General features: G+C 52.1%; 1 protein-coding gene across 1 annotated transcript in view; it reads left to right on the forward strand.

Annotated features, from left to right (window-relative positions):
* The window catches only part of SELENBP1 (selenium binding protein 1), a 38,490-nt gene that overhangs the window by 15,528 nt on the left and 3,004 nt on the right, over positions 1 to 19,958 (forward strand). Inside the window, 10 exon segments of the mRNA XM_083166868.1 lie at positions 771 to 883; positions 1,031 to 1,216; positions 1,693 to 1,813; positions 4,647 to 4,829; positions 5,240 to 5,421; positions 5,534 to 5,612; positions 9,152 to 9,273; positions 10,796 to 10,819; positions 10,821 to 10,889; positions 13,642 to 13,760. Of these exon segments, the coding sequence (XP_083022994.1) occupies positions 771 to 883; positions 1,031 to 1,216; positions 1,693 to 1,813; positions 4,647 to 4,829; positions 5,240 to 5,421; positions 5,534 to 5,612; positions 9,152 to 9,273; positions 10,796 to 10,819; positions 10,821 to 10,889; positions 13,642 to 13,760 (1,198 nt within the window).

Raw genomic sequence — 19,958 nt, forward strand, 5'->3', positions numbered from 1 at the left:
GTAATTACAGAGTCACGGATCGTGGCATTGTACTGCACTGTAATTACAGAGTCACGGATCGTGGCATTGTACTGCACTGTAATTACAGAGTCACGGATCGTGGCATTGTACTGCACTGTAATTACAGAGTCGCGGATCGTGGCATTGTACTGCACTGTAATTACAGAGTCACGGATCGTGGCATTGTACTGCACTGTAATTACAGAGTCACGGATCGTGGCATTGTACTGCACTGTAATTACAGAGGCACGGATCCTGGCATTGTACTGCACTGTAATTACAGAGGCACGGATCCTGGCATTGTACTGCACTGTAATTGCAGAGTCAGGGAACGGGGCATTGTACTGCACTGTAATTACAGAGTCACGGATCCTACTGCACTGTAATCACAGAGGCACGGATCGTGCATTGTACTGCACTGTAATCACAGTCAGGGAACGTGGCATTCTACTGCACTGTAATCACAGAGTCAGGGAACGTGGCATTATACTGCACTGTAATCACTGAGTTAGGGAACGTGGCATTATACTGCACTGTAATCACAGAGTCAGGGAACGTGGCATTGTACTGCACTGTAATCACTGAGTTAGGGAACGTGGCATTATACTGCACTGTAATCGCTGAGACAGGGAACGTGGCATTATACTGCACTGCAATCGCTGAGTCAGGGAACGTGGCATTGTACTGCACTGTAATCGCTGAGTAAGGGAACGTGGTCCCTCCTGGTGCTCTGTGAAGTTTCCTTATGTGTCTATGTCTCTGATACACAGGCCCCTGTGAGAAAATCATTTATGTGCCCTGTATCTATCGCAACAGCGGTAATGGCAAACCTGATTACTTGGCTACCGTGAACGTGGACCCTTCATCACCACAGTACTCCCAGGTAAGCCACGGAATATATAGCATACCACTGCCTGGCGCAGTACGGCAGCGGGAAATGGTGCTAGAGCCTGCACACGCCTCTCTATAGGTGAATGCAGGGGACGTAGGATTATGGTGGTAACATTGTATCTGATACCTCCCGCTCCAGGTTATTCACCGCTTACCGATGCCCAATGCAAACGATGAACTCCATCATTCGGGCTGGAACACCTGCAGCAGCTGCTTCGGGGACCCCACCAAAGTCAGGGACCGACTGATCCTCCCCTCTCTCATTTCTTCCCGGATCTACGTGGTGGATGTGGGTACTGACCCGCTGGCCCCTCGCATCCACAAGGTGAGTGTTCTTTCATATCTGGGAGTCATGGCCCCTGTACAGCACATCACTGGCCACAGTTCCCTAATTCCCCGACCCACACCTGTAATGGGGTTCAGTATGATTTACCGACAGTCAAAATGCATACATCTAAAATGTCGACATGATCAAAAGTAGACCGTTGTGGTGTCTATGTTGACATGTACACTGTACAAGTGTAGCGCGTCCCCTGGCATAGCTCGCTGCGCTCACCTTGCTTTGGCCCATAATTATATTCCCCCCCCCTCCTTGTCCACTGGGGTAGTAAAGAATGAACAAATTGGTTTCCAAGAAAGATTTTTTTTTGACCTGTCGACATTTTAAATGTCGGTATTTTGACTGTCTGGCATTTTGACCATGTATTGAATGTCGTTATTTTGACCGCTGAGATCATTAAAGTGTCCGATTAGATACTTCTCCCTAAGCAGTATCTGACGCCGCGATCATCCATTTTCCAGGTGGTGGAACCTGAGGATGTGTATAAGAAGTGTGACCTGGCAAATCTGCACACCTCTCACTGCTTGGGCTGTGGGGAAATCATGATCAGTGCCCTGGGAGACCTTTCCGGAAATGGCAAAGGTGCGTAGTGTCATGCGTGGAACGTGGCTCTGTATGCACACGGGAGAGACCGATACTTTGGAAGGGACACGGGTACTGTAGATTGTAATAGGTAAAGATCAGATGGTATCACACGTGGAACGTGGCATTATATATGCCCAGGGGAGAGACTAACACACGGGTAATGTAGTCTGTAGCAGGCAGAGATCAGGATGGTATCACACGTGGAACGTGGCACTATATGCACAGGGGAGAGACTGATACACGGGTAATGTAGTCTGTAGCAGGCAGAGATCAGGATGGTATCACACGTGGAACGTGGCAGTATATGCACGGGGGAGTGACTGATACACGGGTAATGTAGTCTGTAGCAGGCAGAGATCAGGATGGTATCACACGTGGAACGTGGCACTATATGCACAGGGGAGAGACTGATACACGGGTAATGTAGTGTGTAGAAGGCAGAGATCAGGATGGTATCACACGTGGAACGTGGCACTATATGCACAGGGGAGAGACTGATACACGGGTAATGTAGTGTGTAGAAGGCAGAGATCAGGATGGTATCACACGTGGAACGTGGCACTATATGTACAGACTCGGCGTCTCTCCGTGACCGCAGCCGCTGTCAGCAGATTCAGTGTTTGGCCAGCGGGTCCCATCTGCCGCTCACCTCGATCCAGGGGGGGGGGGGGACCTGCTCCCAAGTGCCGCCCTCCAGTGGCCGGTGACCCAGGCAAATGCCTAAAGCTGCCTAGTGGTGGCACCAGCCCTGGGTACCCCTGCCCACCAATGTTTATTTTTTAGCCAGTAATAATTGCCTATTGCCGAACGCCTGGGATTGCTGGCTGTTTGCTGTCTGATTGACAGCCGGTGTCCATTTTGGGACAGGCTACCTCCATTTTCTGGGAGTTTGCCAGAAGATGCAGGTGTTCCTCAGCCATTAGGGAGTCATCAGCGCCCTCCTTCCCCCCCTGTTTGCAGCGCCGAGAAAGCCAGGATGGCTTTCTCGGTGCTGCAAACAGGGGGGAAATCATTTGATGGTGAATGGTTTCTACCTACGTGCATGGCTGCAAATGAAATTGCAGCTGTGCACATGGGTGGTATTTCGCCCCGGGTGGGGCGGTGTTTATCTGATCTCTGGGCTCCAAATATCTGCAGCTCATCGATTCTGAATCAGACCCCAAGAACAGAAATGCATTGAATAAAATGGCCCCTGCTCCCACCCTTGGAATTCAAACTCCGCCCATTATGTAAATAGCCATAATGAAATATTTTCAGTAAAGTCTTTCACCTCCTGAAAATCTCTTGCTCTTTGGGGACTATAGCTCAGTGTGTACGCACTACTTTGGTGACAGATATATCACAGATATTGGCAAAGTCTTTAAAAATGAAAATCTTCTAGAGTTTATGGGACTTAAAACTTCCTCTATCTCATTCTCTTGTCTCTCGATAGGCTCCCTTGACAAGTTGATCACGGTTACCACAGTTCTGAAAGGACTCTGTCAGTTCTTTGGCCTGCTGATCAAACGAAGGCGTCTAAGGCAGAGTAAAAGCCCATACACACTGGGTGACTTTCAGCTCAAAGCCGCCCAGTGTGTATGCCCCAGCGATGAGCGCTGCTGCGCACTCCCACAACATCACCAGGAAAGCTGCTCATCTGCGGCTTTGAGGACAGCTTTACACAGCCCTGTGCTATGCAAAGCTGTCCTACCCCCCTCCGTCGGCGCCGGGAGGGGGGAAAGCCTCTCAGTGTGTATGCACTGAGCGGCTTTCCCCCCAGCAGTGATTGTCATCATCGCTGTCCATACATGCTGGACATAGTCGCCCAATGTGTATGGATATTAAGCCTTATTTGGAGGTAAGAGTTGGTATTAACCGTTTTGTGATATGTAGAGGTTTCGTTCTTATTGTTGACCATTTCTAACATGATGTCAAGAAAATTAATAGTGGAGAGGTGACAGGTGTGAGTGACGGTCAAATTATAACAATTGTGATTTTTTTTTTTTTAAATACATTTTTATTGAGAAGTCAAACAAGAGAAATACACATATATGATCGAAACCACAGCACGATATGTAGTTGTAAAGATATTTCAGAAGAGATACGAAAATACACGATAACAAAAAGTAAACCACTTTGCGTGGTTGTGATTTGTGAGAACAATTGAAATTTTAAACGTGACACAAATGAAGTAATAGATGATAAGTCCCCATCCCAAATTAAAATTAAATCCCTTTATATAATGGCCATAAAAGACCAGGTTTGCGCCAAAGTCAGATGGTCTTTGACCTCGCCCATGTACAGTGTAGCAGAACTTGGCGCAAACCTGGTCCCCATGGCCATCCCCATCTCCTGTAAGTAAAAAAAAAAAAAAAGAGGACAATTGGATTGATTGGATGCAGTTCCAGGCTTTTTTCTCCAGCTGTAGCATTTTGTGGTAAAGTGCACTTGCCCGTATGAACTCCGTCTCGATACATGCTCCTTTACTGAGAGTCCTAACAATTCTGTAAGTTTGGAACCTGGATATATACATTTTATACCTAATTTATCATTACATATATTTTTCTCTTTAGCTATTGTGTCTGCATATTCATTTCTTTTCATGTCCGTAAAAAAAATTGTGTTTTTAGCATTCACTTGATCATATCATTAATTCCAAGCGCTGCTCCCATTTTTCTTTTGTTTGACATATTGTTGTGAGGGCTGAGTACCCTCTTGTTTTTAGCAGCTGCCTTTTTCATTATCAGCTCCTTTCAAAGCGCCCGAGCCCCACTTTGGTGGATTTGTATTTTTACCCCAAGGACCTTGCAGTAGCTCCCACCCTCAGTGACCAGGACTTTGTGTATCTCAGGAGGCTTTGTCTTACTGGATGGACAGACGTTTGAGGTGAAGGGAAACTGGGAAGTGGCGGGACAAGCTGCACCTTTCGGCTATGATTTCTGGTACCAACCAAAACACAACATTATGGTCAGCAGCGAATGGGGGTCCCCCAAGGTGTTCAGCAAAGGCTTCAAGATAGAAGATGTGCAGGCCGGTAAGAGAACCGTTCCCTATTATAGTGGAGTATGGAAGGTGCTCACCCACACACTCCGGCCCTGGGGGAACCTGGAGATCCGGTATTTTGATCGGCAGTCAATTTGAACACTATTGGTCGACATATATTAAGCCAACATGGTCAAACGGTCTGACAATGTTTGACACAGCATATGGTCGACACTGCTGGGATCAGTAACGCTGCCTGAAGCATTGCCAGCGATGCAAGGGGACACTGTACATTAATTGGGCGGTGCATAGTTAAAAATCAACACCCCATGTTGACCTTATGCTTGTGTCAACCTTTTTCCCATGTCGACCTTTTGGGGGTAGACCTAGACAATGCCTACCTTCTTAGCCCACCTAGTATCCCTTGTCCAATCCGGACTGGCTGTATGTTCTGTATTACAGGGCACTACGGGCATCACTTGCACCTGTGGGACTGGACCAAACACACCCACATCCAGAGTCTGGACCTGGGGGAGGACGGTCAGATTCCTCTGGAGGTCCGCTTCCTGCACAATCCGGACGCTGACCAGGGCTACGTCGGGTGCGCTCTCAGCAGCTCCGTGTTCCGCTTCTTCAAGACCAAGGTGAGATGGTGGGGATCAGGCGTGTAGTGGGACAGGTGTGACCATCTCCCACACCTGCCTGGTGGTTGTGACCTGATGAACCTATCTCGTCTGTGACCTCTGTCTTGTGCAGGATGGGACGTGGGACGCAGAGAAGGTCATCCATGTTCCCGCTAAGAAGGTGGAAGGCTGGGCATTGCCAGACATGCCAGGTGAGAGACTCAGCATTGTGAGAAGTGGGCGGTATGGTGGACTCTGGAACCCGATACACATGAGGTTGTAAGAAGGGCTACTTGGGATAACACTCCATGTAAGATATAGCATGACATTTTGTGTACCCCACAGTGGAGGTAGACCAGCATCTCTACTGGAATATACACTTAGGGCCATATATATATTTGGCGTCACAGCATGCGGGACATCCGGTCTGGCAGTGCTTCGTCCGCGGATCGACAGCGGGTTGGTGAGACCTCATCCCCTCCTCCAGCAGCTTCCCATCAGTGGTAGCCCAGACATTCAGCTACATGAGATGGAAGTTAACGGTGACGCTGTGCTCATGTGATGTGTCGGGTTACGCTGCGCTCATGTGATGTGTCAGGGTACGCTGTGCTCATGTGATGTGTCGGGGTACGCTGTGCTCATGTGATGTGTCGGGGTACGCTGCGCTCATGTGATGCCCCTGGGTACGCTGCGCTCATGTGATGTGTCAGGGTACGCTGCGCTCATGTGATGTGTCTGGGTACGCTGTGCTCATGTGATGTGTCGGGGTACGCTGCGCTCATGTGATGTGTCGGGGTACGCTGCGCTCATGTGATGTGTCGGGGTACGCTGCGCTCATGTGATGTGTCGGGGTACGCTGCGCTCATGTGATGTGTCGGGGTATGCTGCGCTCATGTGATGTGTCGGGGTATGCTGCGCTCATGTGATGTGTCGGGGTACGCTGCGCTCATGTGATGTGTCGGGGTACGCTGCGCTCATGTGATGCGTCGGGGTATGCTGCGCTCATGTGATGTGTCGGGGTACGCTGCGCTCATGTGATGTGTCGGGGTACGCTGCGCTCATGTGATGTTTCGGGGTACGCTGCGCTCATGTGATGTGTCGGGGTACGCTGCGCTCATGTGATGTTTCGGGGTACGCTGCGCTCATGTGATGTGTCGGGGTACGCTGCGCTCATGTGATGTGTCGGGGTACGCTGCGCTCATGTGATGTGTCGGGGTACGCTGCGCTCATGTGATGTGTCGGGGTACGCTGCGCTCATGTGATGTGTCGGGGTACGCTGCGCTCATGTGATGTGTCGGGGTACGCTGCGCTCATGTGATGTGTCGGGGTACGCTGCGCTCATGTGATGTGTCGGGGTACGCTGCGCTCATGTGATGTGTCGGGGTACGCTGCGCTCATGTGATGTGTCGGGGTACGCTGCGCTCATGTGATGTGTCGGGGTACGCTGCGCTCATGTGATGTGTCGGGGTACGCTGCGCTCATGTGATGTGTCGGGGTACGCTGCGCTCATGTGATCTGTCGGGGTACGCTGCGCTCATGTGATCTGTCGGGGTACGCTGCGCTCATGTGATCTGTCGGGGTACGCTGCGCTCATGTGATGTGTCGGGGTACGCTGCGCTCATGTGATGTGTCGGGGTACGCTGCGCTCATGTGATGTGTCGGGGTACGCTGCGCTCATGTGATGTGTCGGGGTACGCTGCGCTCATGTGATGTGTCGGGGTACGCTGCGCTCATGTGATGTGTCGGGGTACGCTGCGCTCATGTGATGTGTCGGGGTACGCTGCGCTCATGTGATGTGTCGGGGTACGCTGCGCTCATGTGATGTGTCGGGGTACGCTGCGCTCATGTGATGTGTCGGGGTACGCTGCGCTCATGTGATGTGTCGGGGTACGCTGCGCTCATGTGATGTGTCGGGGTACGCTGCGCTCATGTGATGTGTCGGGGTACGCTGCGCTCATGTGATGTGTCGGGGTACGCTGCGCTCATGTGATGTGTCGGGGTACGCTGCGCTCATGTGATGTGTCGGGGTACGCTGCGCTCATGTGATGTGTCGGGGTACGCTGCGCTCATGTGATGTGTCGGGGTACGCTGCGCTCATGTGATGTGTCGGGGTACGCTGCGCTCATGTGATGTGTCGGGGTACGCTGCGCTCATGTGATGTGTCGGGGTACGCTGCGCTCATGTGATGTGTCGGGGTACGCTGCGCTCATGTGATGTGTCGGGGTACGCTGCGCTCATGTGATGTGTCGGGGTACGCTGCGCTCATGTGATGTGTCGGGGTACGCTGCGCTCATGTGATGTGTCGGGGTACGCTGCGCTCATGTGATGTGTCGGGGTACGCTGCGCTCATGTGATGTGTCGGGGTACGCTGCGCTCATGTGATGTGTCGGGGTACGCTGCGCTCATGTGATGTGTCGGGGTACGCTGCGCTCATGTGATGTGTCGGGGTACGCTGCGCTCATGTGATGTGTCGGGGTACGCTGCGCTCATGTGATGTGTCGGGGTACGCTGCGCTCATGTGATGTGTCGGGGTACGCTGCGCTTATGTGATGTGTCGGGGTATGCTGCGCTCATGTGATGTGTCGGGGTATGCTGCGCTCATGTGATGTGTCGGGGTATGCTGCGCTCATGTGATGTGTCGGGGTATGCTGCGCTCATGTGATGTGTCGGGGTATGCTGCGCTCATGTGATGTGTCGGGGTATGCTGCGCTCATGTGATGTGTCGGGGTATGCTGCGCTCATGTGATGTGTCGGGGTATGCTGCGCTCATGTGATGTGTCGGGGTATGCTGCGCTCATGTGATGTGTCGGGGTATGCTGCGCTCATGTGATGTGTCGGGGTACGCTGCGCTCATGTGATGTGTCGGGGTACGCTGCGCTCATGTGATGTGTCGGGGTACGCTGCGCTCATGTGATGTGTCGGGGTACGCTGCGCTCATGTGATGTGTCGGGGTACGCTGCGCTCATGTGATGTGTCGGGGTACGCTGCGCTCATGTGATGTGTCGGGGTACGCTGCGCTCATGTGATGTGTCGGGGTACGCTGCGCTCATGTGATGTGTCGGGGTATGCTGCGCTCATGTGATGTGTCGGGGTACGCTGCGCTCATGTGATGTGTCGGGGTACGCTGCGCTCATGTGATGTGTCGGGGTACGCTGCGCTCATGTGATGTGTCGGGGTATGATGCGCTCATGTGATGTGTCGGGGTATGCTGCGCTCATGTGATGTGTCGGGGTATGCTGCGCTCATGTGATGTGTCGGGGTATGCTGCGCTCATGTGATGTGTCGGGGTATGCTGCGCTCATGTGATGTGTCGGGGTACGCTGCGCTCATGTGATGCGCCTGGGTACGCTGCGCTCATGTGATGTGTCATGTCACGCATTGGGGTACACTGCGCTCATGTCACGCATTGGGGTACAGTGCACTCATGTCACGCATCGGGGTACACTGCGCTCATGTCACGCATTGGGGTACACTGCGCTCATGTCACGCATCGGGGTACTCTGCGCTCATGTCACGCATCGGGGTACACTGCGCTCATGTCATGCATTGGGGTACACTGCGCTCATGTCACGCATTGGGGTACACTGCGCTCATGTCACGCATCGGGGTACACTGCGCTCATGTCATGCATTGGGGTACACAGCGCTCATGTCACGTATTGGGGTACACTGCGCTCATGTCACACTCAGGTGTGGGGTTGCTCTCAGAATGGTTTGGCACATGTTATTCTTACACGTGTCCGTCCCCTCAGGCTTAATCACAGACATCCTGCTTTCGTTGGATGACCGGTATTTGTACTTCAGTAACTGGCTGCACGGTGACATCAGACAATATGACATCACTGACACTAAAAACCCTAAACTGGTTGGACAGGTGAGTGTGTGCCCATTGTGACCCCCCCAGTAATGGGGATGGATGCAGGTGATGTCAACAGGTAAGGCAGCTGGCCCTCCACAGGTCCCTTCTACACCTGCAGTATGTCCTGGCCCATCAGCACTCTACTCAGAGGCTAATACGCCTCCATGTTGTTTGCCACACAATATCTCGTTTAAACCGGAGACTTTAACCATCCAGAGCCGTCATGCACCGCATTCTAGTGCTTATTGGTTACTGGTGGATTCTGGGGAGTAACAATGCGGTGGAGGTAGGGAGACATTGGGGCGTATAGTGCCGGGCCGCCGACAATCAGAGCGGCTGCCGGTATATGAGCTCTGCTGCATTATAATTGGCTGCTACCATCCTGCATTGAGGAAGCCTGTGTTCCGGGACCTGCTGCATTCAGCAGGAGGGGATGAGGGAGCAGGAGTCCGGCGGTAAGTGAAGAAAGGAGTGGGAGGTGAAGGGGGGAGAATGGAAAGAGATATGGGGGCGGGATACTGGAAATCAGTCCCGTGCCCCAAAATTCCTAGTGAGAGCCCTGGTATAGTGTATGGGTTCTAGATGTCTGCGTGGGCCCCACCTCCTCCACTTCCTGTCCTAGGCCCTGGAACATTCTCAGCTCCATGAGGCCCTTAATCCGGCCCTGGATGGATTGATGTCCTGATGTGCCCCTGTGTGGGAGCTCAGGGAGACCTGAGGCGGCCACTGCTGTAGGGGAGACCTGATGCGGAGGAAGCTGCCTCCGCCATATTGCCGCAGCCCATATTAGGGACACACGAGCACATTAGCAGCAGTGCCAATCTTGGATGGAGTCCACACGGCAATAATCCGGGAGACTGTCTGAGGGAGTGGCTATTAGATGACTGTAGCCCACCTACAACCTCAATGTAGAATATCCTGGAAGCTGTCCGAGGGAGTGGCTTGTTGGTATCTGTCGCCCACCTACAACCTTGCAGCAAATGTTATCCAAATGTCCCAGGAGGATTTAGCCAAAGACATCCAGTAATTGTAGGGTCCAAGTGGTCATTAAGCACTGCTATAAAATCTTTGACTTTTTTTTGGTGTACCTCTAGAGCAGTGTTTTTCAACCCCTGTGCCGTGGCACACTAGTGTGCCTTGAGCTGTTCCCAAGTGTACCCCCAGATCTAGAGATGTCCATACTAGTTTACAGCCACCACCAGTTCAAGTGTTATTTACTGGTCTCTTCTTTACATTTAAAAGGCCAATGTATTTTATTTGTGTTACCTGTGCGGCCAGTGTGATTGTTTTTTATATGGGGAACAATAGGTTTCGTTTTTTCCTGTGGGGGCCAATGTGTTTTGCTTTCATGGTGTGCCTTGGCAATTTTAAAATCTTATTTAGTGTGCCGCAAGGTAAAAAGGTTGAAAATCACTGCTCTAGAGGACTGACCATCCCCTTATTAGCAGCTGCTTTTAGGGAAGCAACTTGTGATTTAGCGCTCTGGTTTTCTCAACCAAGTGTCGAGACTACTTTCTTCTTCCTCTACATCTTGCAGGTGTTCCTCGGAGGCAGCATTGTGGAAAGGAGGTCCGGTTACTGTGCTGGAGGACAAGGAGCTGCAATCTCCCCCAGAGCCACTGATCCTAAAGGTAATGGATTCCCTGCAAATAGTGGGACTCATGCTAAACTTGCTCCCGTTGCTTGATTGGTACAAAGCCTGCAAGAAATGTGTTATCCCAGAGCAGTGTGCTCCTGTGCCTACCTACACTGCACTCTCTTCTCTGTCCCGGTCAGTTACAGGCCCTCTACTCCGACACCATGTGGACAATGGAGGCCTGGCCAGGAGAGTCTCTTCTCTGTCTCTGTCAGTTACAGGCCCTATACTCCTGACACCATGTGGACAATGGAGCCCTGGCCAGGAGAGTCTCTTCTCTGTCCTGGTCAGTTACAGGCCCTCTACTCCGACACCATGTGGACAATGGAGGCCTGGCCAGGAGAGTCTCTTCTCTGTCCTGGTCAGTTACAGGCCCTCTACTCCGACACCATGTGGACAATGGAGCCCTGGCCAGGAGAGTCTCTTCTCTGTCCCGGTCAGTTACAGACCGTATACTCATGACACGTGGACAATGGAGGCTGGGCCAGGAGAGTCTCTTCTCGGTCAGTTACAGACCGTATACTCCTAACACATGTGGACAATGGAGGCCTGGCTAGGAGAGTCTCTTCTCTGTCACGGACAGTTACAGGCCCTATACTCCGTACACCATGTGGACAATGGAGGCCTGGCCAGGAGAGTCTCTTCTCTGTCCAGGTCAGTTACAGGCCCTATACTCCAGTCACCATGTGGACAATGGAGGCCTGGCCAGGAGAGTCTCTTCTCTGTCACGGACAGTTACAGGCCCTATACTCCGTACACCATGTGGACAATGGAGGCCTGGCTAGGAGAGTCTCTTCTCTGTCCCGGGTCAGTTACAGGCCCTATACTCCTGACACCATGTGGACAATGGAGGCCTGGCCAGGAGAGTCTCTTCTCTGTCTCGGTCAGTTACAGGCCTATACTCCTGACACCATGTGGACAATGGAGGCCTGGCCAGGAGAGTCTCTTCTCTGTCCAGGTCAGTTACAGGCCCTATACTCCTGTCACCATGTGGACAATAGAGGCCTGGCCAGGAGAGTCTCTTCTCTGTCCAGGTCAGTTACAGGCCCTATACTCCTGTCACCATGTGGACAATGAAGGCCTGGTCAGGAGAGTCTCTTCTCTGTCCCGGTCAGTTACAGGCCCTATACTCCGTACACCATGTGGACAATGGAGGTCTGGCCAGGAGAGTCTCTTCTCTGTCCTGGTCAGTTACAGACCGTATACTCCTGACACCATGTGGACAATGAAGGCCTGGCCAGGAGAGTCTCTTCTCTGTCCCGGTCAGTTACAGGCCCTATACTCCGTACACCATGTGGACAATGGAGGCCTGGCCAGGAGAGTCTCTTCTCTGTCCCGGTCAGTTACAGACCGTATACTCCAGACACCATGTGGACAATGGAGGCCTGGCCAGGAGAGTCTCTTCTCTGTCCCGGTCAGTTACAGGCCCTATACTCCGTACACCATGTGGACAATGGAGGCCTGGCCAGGAGAGTCTCTTCTCTGTCCCGGTCAGTTACAGACCGTATACTCCAGACACCATGTGGACAATGGAGGCCTGGCCAGGAGAGTCTCTTCTCTGTCCCGGTCAGTTACAGACCGTATACTCCAGACACCATGTGGACAATGGAGGCCTGGCCAGGAGAGTCTCTTCTCTGTCCCGGTCAGTTACAGACCGTATACTCCAGACACCATGTGGACAATGGAGGCCTGGCCAGGAGAGTCTCTTCTCTGTCCCGGTCAGTTACAGGCCCTATACTCCGTACACCATGTGGACAATGGAGGTCTGGCCAGGAGAGTCTCTTCTCTGTCCCGGTCAGTTACAGACCGTATACTCCAGACACCATGTGGACAATGGAGGCCTGGCCAGGAGAGTCTCTTCTCTGTCCCGGTCAGTTACAGGCCCTATACTCCGTACACCATGTGGACAATGGAGGCCTGGCCAGGAGAGTCTCTTCTCTGTCCCGGTCAGTTACAGACCGTATACTCCAGACACCATGTGGACAATGGAGGCCTGGCCAGGAGAGTCTCTTCTCTGTCCCGGTCAGTTACAGACCGTATACTCCAGACACCATGTGGACAATGGAGGCCTGGCCAGGAGAGTCTCTTCTCTGTCCCGGTCAGTTACAGACCGTATACTCCAGACACCATGTGGACAATGGAGGCCTGGCCAGGAGAGTCTCTTCTCTGTCCCGGTCAGTTACAGACCGTATACTCCAGACACCATGTGGACAATGGAGGCCTGGCCAGGAGAGTCTCTTCTCTGTCCCGGTCAGTTACAGGCCCTATACTCCGTACACCATGTGGACAATGGAGGTCTGGCCAGGAGAGTCTCTTCTCTGTCCTGGTCAGTTACAGACCGTATACTCCAGACACCATGTGGACAATGGAGGCCTGGCCAGGAGAGTCTCTTCTCTGTCCCGGTCAGTTACAGGCCCTATACTCCGTACACCATGTGGACAATGGAGGCCTGGCCAGGAGAGTCTCTTCTCTGTCCCGGTCAGTTACAGACCGTATACTCCAGACACCATGTGGACAATGGAGGCCTGGCCAGGAGAGTCTCTTCTCTGTCCCGGTCAGTTACAGACCGTATACTCCAGACACCATGTGGACAATGGAGGCCTGGCCAGGAGAGTCTCTTCTCTGTCCCGGTCAGTTACAGACCGTATACTCCAGACACCATGTGGACAATGGAGGCCTGGCCAGGAGAGTATGCTACCACACAATACTAGTGAAGAGATTGAACATATTCCATGTGTGTCTTACAGAGGAGGAAGATTTCCGGCGGTCCTCAGATGATTCAGCTCAGCCTGGACGGTCGGAGACTTTATGTGACAACGTCCCTGTACAGCGCATGGGACAAACAGTTCTACCCGGACATGGTGAAGTAAGAGGCTGACATGTTGTGCATGGATGTAACTGTGCTGTAATGGTCTGCACCCTGTTGCTGCAATGCATCGTTGCCCATGTATATTTACTGCTACTCTCTGACTGTGATACACTGTGGTAGGTCAAAAGAAAAAAGGGGTGTGTCAGCGCTGGCTGATGATTTACAAGGCGGTTGGTTTATAAGTTAAATGTTTTCATTTCTAATAAAAGATCACTGTTCTAAATGCATTCATCTACGATATACATTCCAAAACCTGATATAAACCATAAAACCTAAAATAAATGTGATTATCGTTCTCTGGAGCTGAATTTGCTGTAGGTATAGGAAAGGTCAGACCACTCCAACTGGAGAAGTTATCAGATAGTTATATTACCAATCCACGATGTGAAAGAATGCTGCTGGACTCATTCCATGATGGGAAATGCATTTTCTCCTGAGAAAGCCGGAGTGTTACATCCGGAGGAAATGCATTGAGCCTTTTCCAAATTACCCCAAACTGGCATCTAGCACCCACTGGCTGCTGTTCTGAGAACTCCTCATTTCCAGCGGGACATTGCATCTGGGACAATAGCTTTGCCCAGGGCTATTTTTGTGCAGGCTCCAGCAGGAACTGTGGCCCTTATTCTAGTTCACTCTTTCTGACAAAATATTTCTTAGATGGACAAAACCATGTGCACTGCAGGTGAGGCAGGTGTTACTTGTGCAGAGATAATTAGATTTGGGTGGGGTTTTACACCTGCCTCACCTGCAGTGCACATGGTTTTGTCCATCTAAGAAATATTTTGTCTGAAAGAGTGAACTAGAATAAGGGCCACAGTTCCTGCTAGAGCCTGCACAAAAATAGCCCTGGCTTTGCCCCTACTTAACCAGGATACTGAGTTGCAGCTTCTCAAGGACTCCTTTATTCCTGGTAATCAGTGGTGTAGCTAGGTCCCACGGTGCCCGGAGCAAGGGCATGTTTTGTGCCCCCCATCCCCCGATTTGTAGTAGGCGGGGCTCTTGTGGGATGCAGCCTAACATTATACCACACACCGTAATGCCTATTGCACATTTTAGCAAACTTTATAATACCCATTACACATAAAGCCACAGATGGGGTGGGGTGGGGGGTTTGGTGAGTGAGGGTTGAGAGAAAGAGAGGTGGCAAGTCGGAGAGAGTAAGGAGAGAAGAGACAGCGGTAGGGGGGTGGACAGAGAGAGGGAGACTGAGTGGGTGGGAGAACAGGAGAGAGAAAAGGGGATGGGAAGAAAGTGAAAAAGAGGAAAGATGGTGTGGGGGAGAGGTTAGAGAGGGGTGAGGTGACGGCACAAGAGGGGGGTGTGATACAGGGTGAAGTGCCAGGGGGCGAATAAGTAAGGTAATGGAGAGGTGAGAGGGGGTGAGGCAACAGGGGAGTGATAGGGAGGGTACGGTGCTTGGTTGGGCAAAGGGGTGAGGTGATGGGGGGGGGGGGGGGGGGGGTGACCAGGGGTTACTTGAGAGGGGGTGAGATAACAGGGGGCAATAGAGAGGGTGAGGTGGTGGAGGGGCTGTGATAAGGGGCAAGAGGGAGTTAGATAATCGGGATGAAATGACAGGGAAACAGAGTATGGGAGGCAAGTCTTCTCACCAGCATCTGTGGGTCTCCTGGTCCTCAGCACCAGCCACTGCTCAGCTACTGGTCCGTCCACTGGCCGCTGCTTGCCTCATTATCCCCTGCTCCCCAGTGCCAGCCCGACGCTTGACTGAGGGGGGGGGGATCCGCTGCTCTGTTTAGGAGGGGGGGGGGTCAGGCAGCGCTGCCCGCACTGTGGATGTTCCGCGTCTGCACTCTTAGCAGAGCTGCACACACTGTGGCTTCACTGAGTGGGGTCGGGCAGCGCTGCCGATGCACTCCTAGGAGCAGGGGCCAACGCAGGGTTTTCATGGGTGGGTTTCTGTACATGCACATAACTATAGATACACAAATACCCACTCACATCATGCACACACATCATGTACACACACACACACACACACACACACACACACACATAGCATACACACATTATGTACACATACATACATACCATTCACACACACACACACACACACCATGTACATACACATACATAACCTACATACACACACACATATACAATACATATCTGCACACATCATGTACACATACCATCCATTATTTACACACACAAACACACACATATAGCATACATACATCATGTACACACATACCTTACATACACATCATGTACACACATAGCATACATACACACATGTACACAAAAGACACATGCAAGCATACAGTACATACATCAGGAAAACACACACATTATGTACACACACATACCATACACACACACACACACACACACACACATCATGTACACATACATACATCATGTACACACACATACCATACATACACATGCACAATATGTAAACATAGCATACACCCTCCACCCTCAAATAAACATCAGGACAACCCCTGAGCCCCCCCCCCAGCATAAACCATCCTCACGGCAGCTGCTTCTCCCCTCTCCTGGCTTGCTCTCTCACAGAGCACAGCCACGGAGCACGGCCTGGGAGGAACTATAGGCTGTCTCCTTAAACAGCGCCCCCTACCTTCAGCCAGCCCAGCAGCACCCTGTCACTCAATCTAACAAGACGAAGCTCCCGGCAGCCAAACAGACTGCACGGGGCTGTGAATGGTGTCAGGCAGTGCTGCCGCTGCACTCATAGGTGAGGGGGGAGGAGTGGGGTCGGGCAGTGCAGGGAGGGAGCGGGGGAGCAGGCTGCCGCTGCACGGTTCCGGCGCCATTTGATGTCTCTGCGCCCGGAGCTGGTGCTCCGCCGGCTCCACCCTCCCTACGCCGTGGTAATACAAAGTGCACTTTATAAGAGGATACAAGGGACACGTTCGCAGACGTAAGAAGATTCTTCTCCCATTTCCTCCAGCCTTTCCCATCATGGAATGAGTCCAGCAGCATTCTTTCACATCGTGGATTGGTAATATAACTATCTGATATCATTTCCAGTTGGAGTGGTCGGACCTTTCCTATACCTACAGCAAATTCAGCTCCAGAGAACGATACTCACATTTATTTGATATGTTTTATGGTTTATATCGTGTTTTGGAATGTATATCGTAGTTGAATGCATTTAGAACAGTGATCTTTTATTAGAAATAAAAACATTTAACTTCTAAACCAACCGTCTTGTAAATCATCAGCCAGCGCTGGCACACCCCTTTTTTCTTCTGAACACAATATTGTTAGGGGTGTGACTACCCCGTGCCAGCTACTGATAATTGCACAACACAAAACTCCTTACTGGGGTAGGTCAGCCTGGCTGCTGCATTCAGTATAGACCATAGGGCTTAGACCAGCCGTCCTTAGTCTCAGAACTAACCTGCTAGTACCAGCTGACCATTGTTCTCACCTTCTACAGCCGCCTCTCCCATTGGGTGGCAGGTGGTCACCAATATTCGGCTGCCCCATAGCAATAGGTTCTGAATCCTAGACTCTGGTACTAAGGAATACAAGAGACACCAAGGAAGTAGTCAGGAGGATTCTAGCGGGCCTGGCCCCTGTGCCATTGTGGGATTACGTGCCCTTGGGCCCACTCATACTGGCAGATACTGCTGACCCTAGAGTCTCAGGCGTCACAATGCTGTAATGTGGGATTGATGTGGTCAGCCATGGATGAAGGCTAGTGGCGGAGGGAAGTGTACTGAGAAGGCAGAGTGCTGAGGGGAAGCGTTGCCACCATTCAATGGGCAGTACAGGAGATATGGTGTGACTCTCTGTGACCCCCTGCAGAGGTATGACAGTTACGGGGGGCATCTGGAATTAAAGGACTGGCGGAGATGAGGTTTGACTGTTACAGGGACAGAGGCTCCTGGGGTCAGATGACTGGAAGACATGAGGCATGACTGTTACAGGGGCAGAGGTGCTTGGGGCAGCGGTGCAAGTAGAGAAAAATGACTTAATGGTACTATGCCGGCGCGCAGCGAAAAAGGGCGTGGTCATGGGTGTGGTCATATGACACTAGGGGGAGTGACAAAACTTAGAACACAATAGCCAGTATTCAATGCTCCCAATTCACGTTGGGTTTTTTTCGGCGATCGGGCTGCTTTCACTCCTTGCAGTGAATCTTTTTCACTGAAAATGTGACTCACCCGATTCAATGGTCACTGTTCGCCGAAAGCGAACAGCGAATGCCAGACAGTTCCCCCATTCATGCTCGCTGCAATTCGCTGGTGTGTTTCAATGGGGTTTTCACTGGGATTCGAAGGGAGCCGGGAGCCACTCATTAGATATTCATATATTCAAAGCACACTGGTCCCGGCTTGTTACGAGCGGGACCAGTGGAGCGGCTCCCTATCCCCTGTCCCCTGCCAGCTATCGGGGGGGGGGGGGGGGGGGGCAGTTTCTGCTGCTGCCTTTGGGACCCATTTATCATGATCGGAATATTACCGCCCAGGATCGCATTGTAAAATGCGATCATATCGGGGCAATGTATCATTATTAAGGGCGCAGTCGACAGGGCTCCGATAGGAGCCTGTCCCTGAGAAGCCCTAACCCGGAAGCCGGGGGGTCAGTGCATGCGCGGTTATGCACTGACCCCCGCCGACCCCTCTTACCGCACTGCCCTGCTCAGACAGTGCGATATATAGCCATAGGCTACAATGGGCTATCGCCACATTAGAATGGCGATAGCCCAGGGGTGCGATGCCGGGCTGCCCGATGTTGATACATCGGGCAGCTTCGCATCCCCCATAGAAACCTATGGGGGATGCGGCCGGCGGCGCTGCAGGGAGGATCGCAGCAGGGATCGGAGATTCCTGCTGCGGTCCCCCTTTAATACATTTGGGGGATACAACATATTTGCTGTGAACCGTTTTCGGGGATTTAACCGCAAATATTGCTTGATAAATGCGGCCCTTTGTCCCCTTAAGTCCTCCTTCTCCCCAACAAAAATTCTAGGGCAGGCAGGGAGGCTTACATCTCCCTGCCTACCTCCGTCCCCCGGCTCCCTGCGGCAATCACCTCAGGGGTTAAAATTCGCCTGCTGCTTTGAATAGGGTGACAGGGAGGGCTGGTAGCGAATGCTGCAGCCCTCCTGAACCCTGTGAATGTGCAGCGAATCCTAAACGGGATTCGCTACACATGGAGAATAAAATAATTGAATACTCCCCAATGACCTTTCTGTTTGGGCTTGTGCATTGCATCCTGCACACAAATGTAGGAGCCAGATAAACTACAAACGGGAATATTGCACGCCGAAGGCCCAAATTTACACAGTAATGGCTGTTACACGTCACACACCCAATATATATTACCCATGCCATAATGCCCATTACACATTATGCCCCACACCATAATGCTCATTGCACCGCTGCCGCACAACTGATGCCCATTACTAATATGCCCCCACAGTGCCACACATATGCCCCCAGTGCCAGATATCATATGCCCCCACAGTGCAACACATATGCCCAAACAGTTCCAGAACAAGTAATCAGCAGCACAACTCACCCTCCGTGAGTGACTCCTGCAGTGCTGGCTGTGTCCAGGGCTCCTCTCCCCCCTCCAGTTCCCCGCCGCCTGCTTCTGCTTCCCTTCCCTGGGGAGGGGAGTGCGTTGCGCGTCTCTCCTTCCCTGACTTTATTGTGTCCCTGACTCTGACTGGGCCGCCAGCCAATCATATCTTGTGGGCTGGCTCCTGATTTGCTGCCAGCCCGCAAGCTCTGATTGGCTGACAGCCCTGTCACAGGTAGGGGAAGGAGAGACACGCGCTGCGCTCCCCTCCGAAGGTAATCAGCTGTGGCAGGGCGGTGGAGGCCACGCCCCCGCCACTTACATATGCGCTCATGTGCATTACACAGTTTGGGGGGAGGGGGGGTATTTGTTATGGCGGCACCGGCAATATATATTTTACCGGTATGCTGTACCAGCCAGTACCGCCGTACTTGCACCCCTGGTCTCGGGTCAGAAGACTGGAGGACATGAGGTGTGACTGTTATAGGGACAGAGGTGTCTGGGGTCAGGAGACTGGAGGACATGGGCTATGACTGTTACAGGGACAGAGGCGTCTGGGGTCAGGGGACTGGAGGAGATGAGGTGTGACTGTTACAGGGACAGAGGCCTCTGGGGTCCGTAGACTGGAGGAGATGAGGTGTGACTGTTACAGGGACAGAGGCGTCTGGGGTTAGT

Source organism: Crinia signifera, chromosome 12 (genome assembly GCF_055691185.1).
Source record: "Crinia signifera chromosome 12, ASM5569118v1, whole genome shotgun sequence".
Lineage (NCBI taxonomy): Eukaryota > Metazoa > Chordata > Amphibia > Anura > Myobatrachidae > Crinia > Crinia signifera.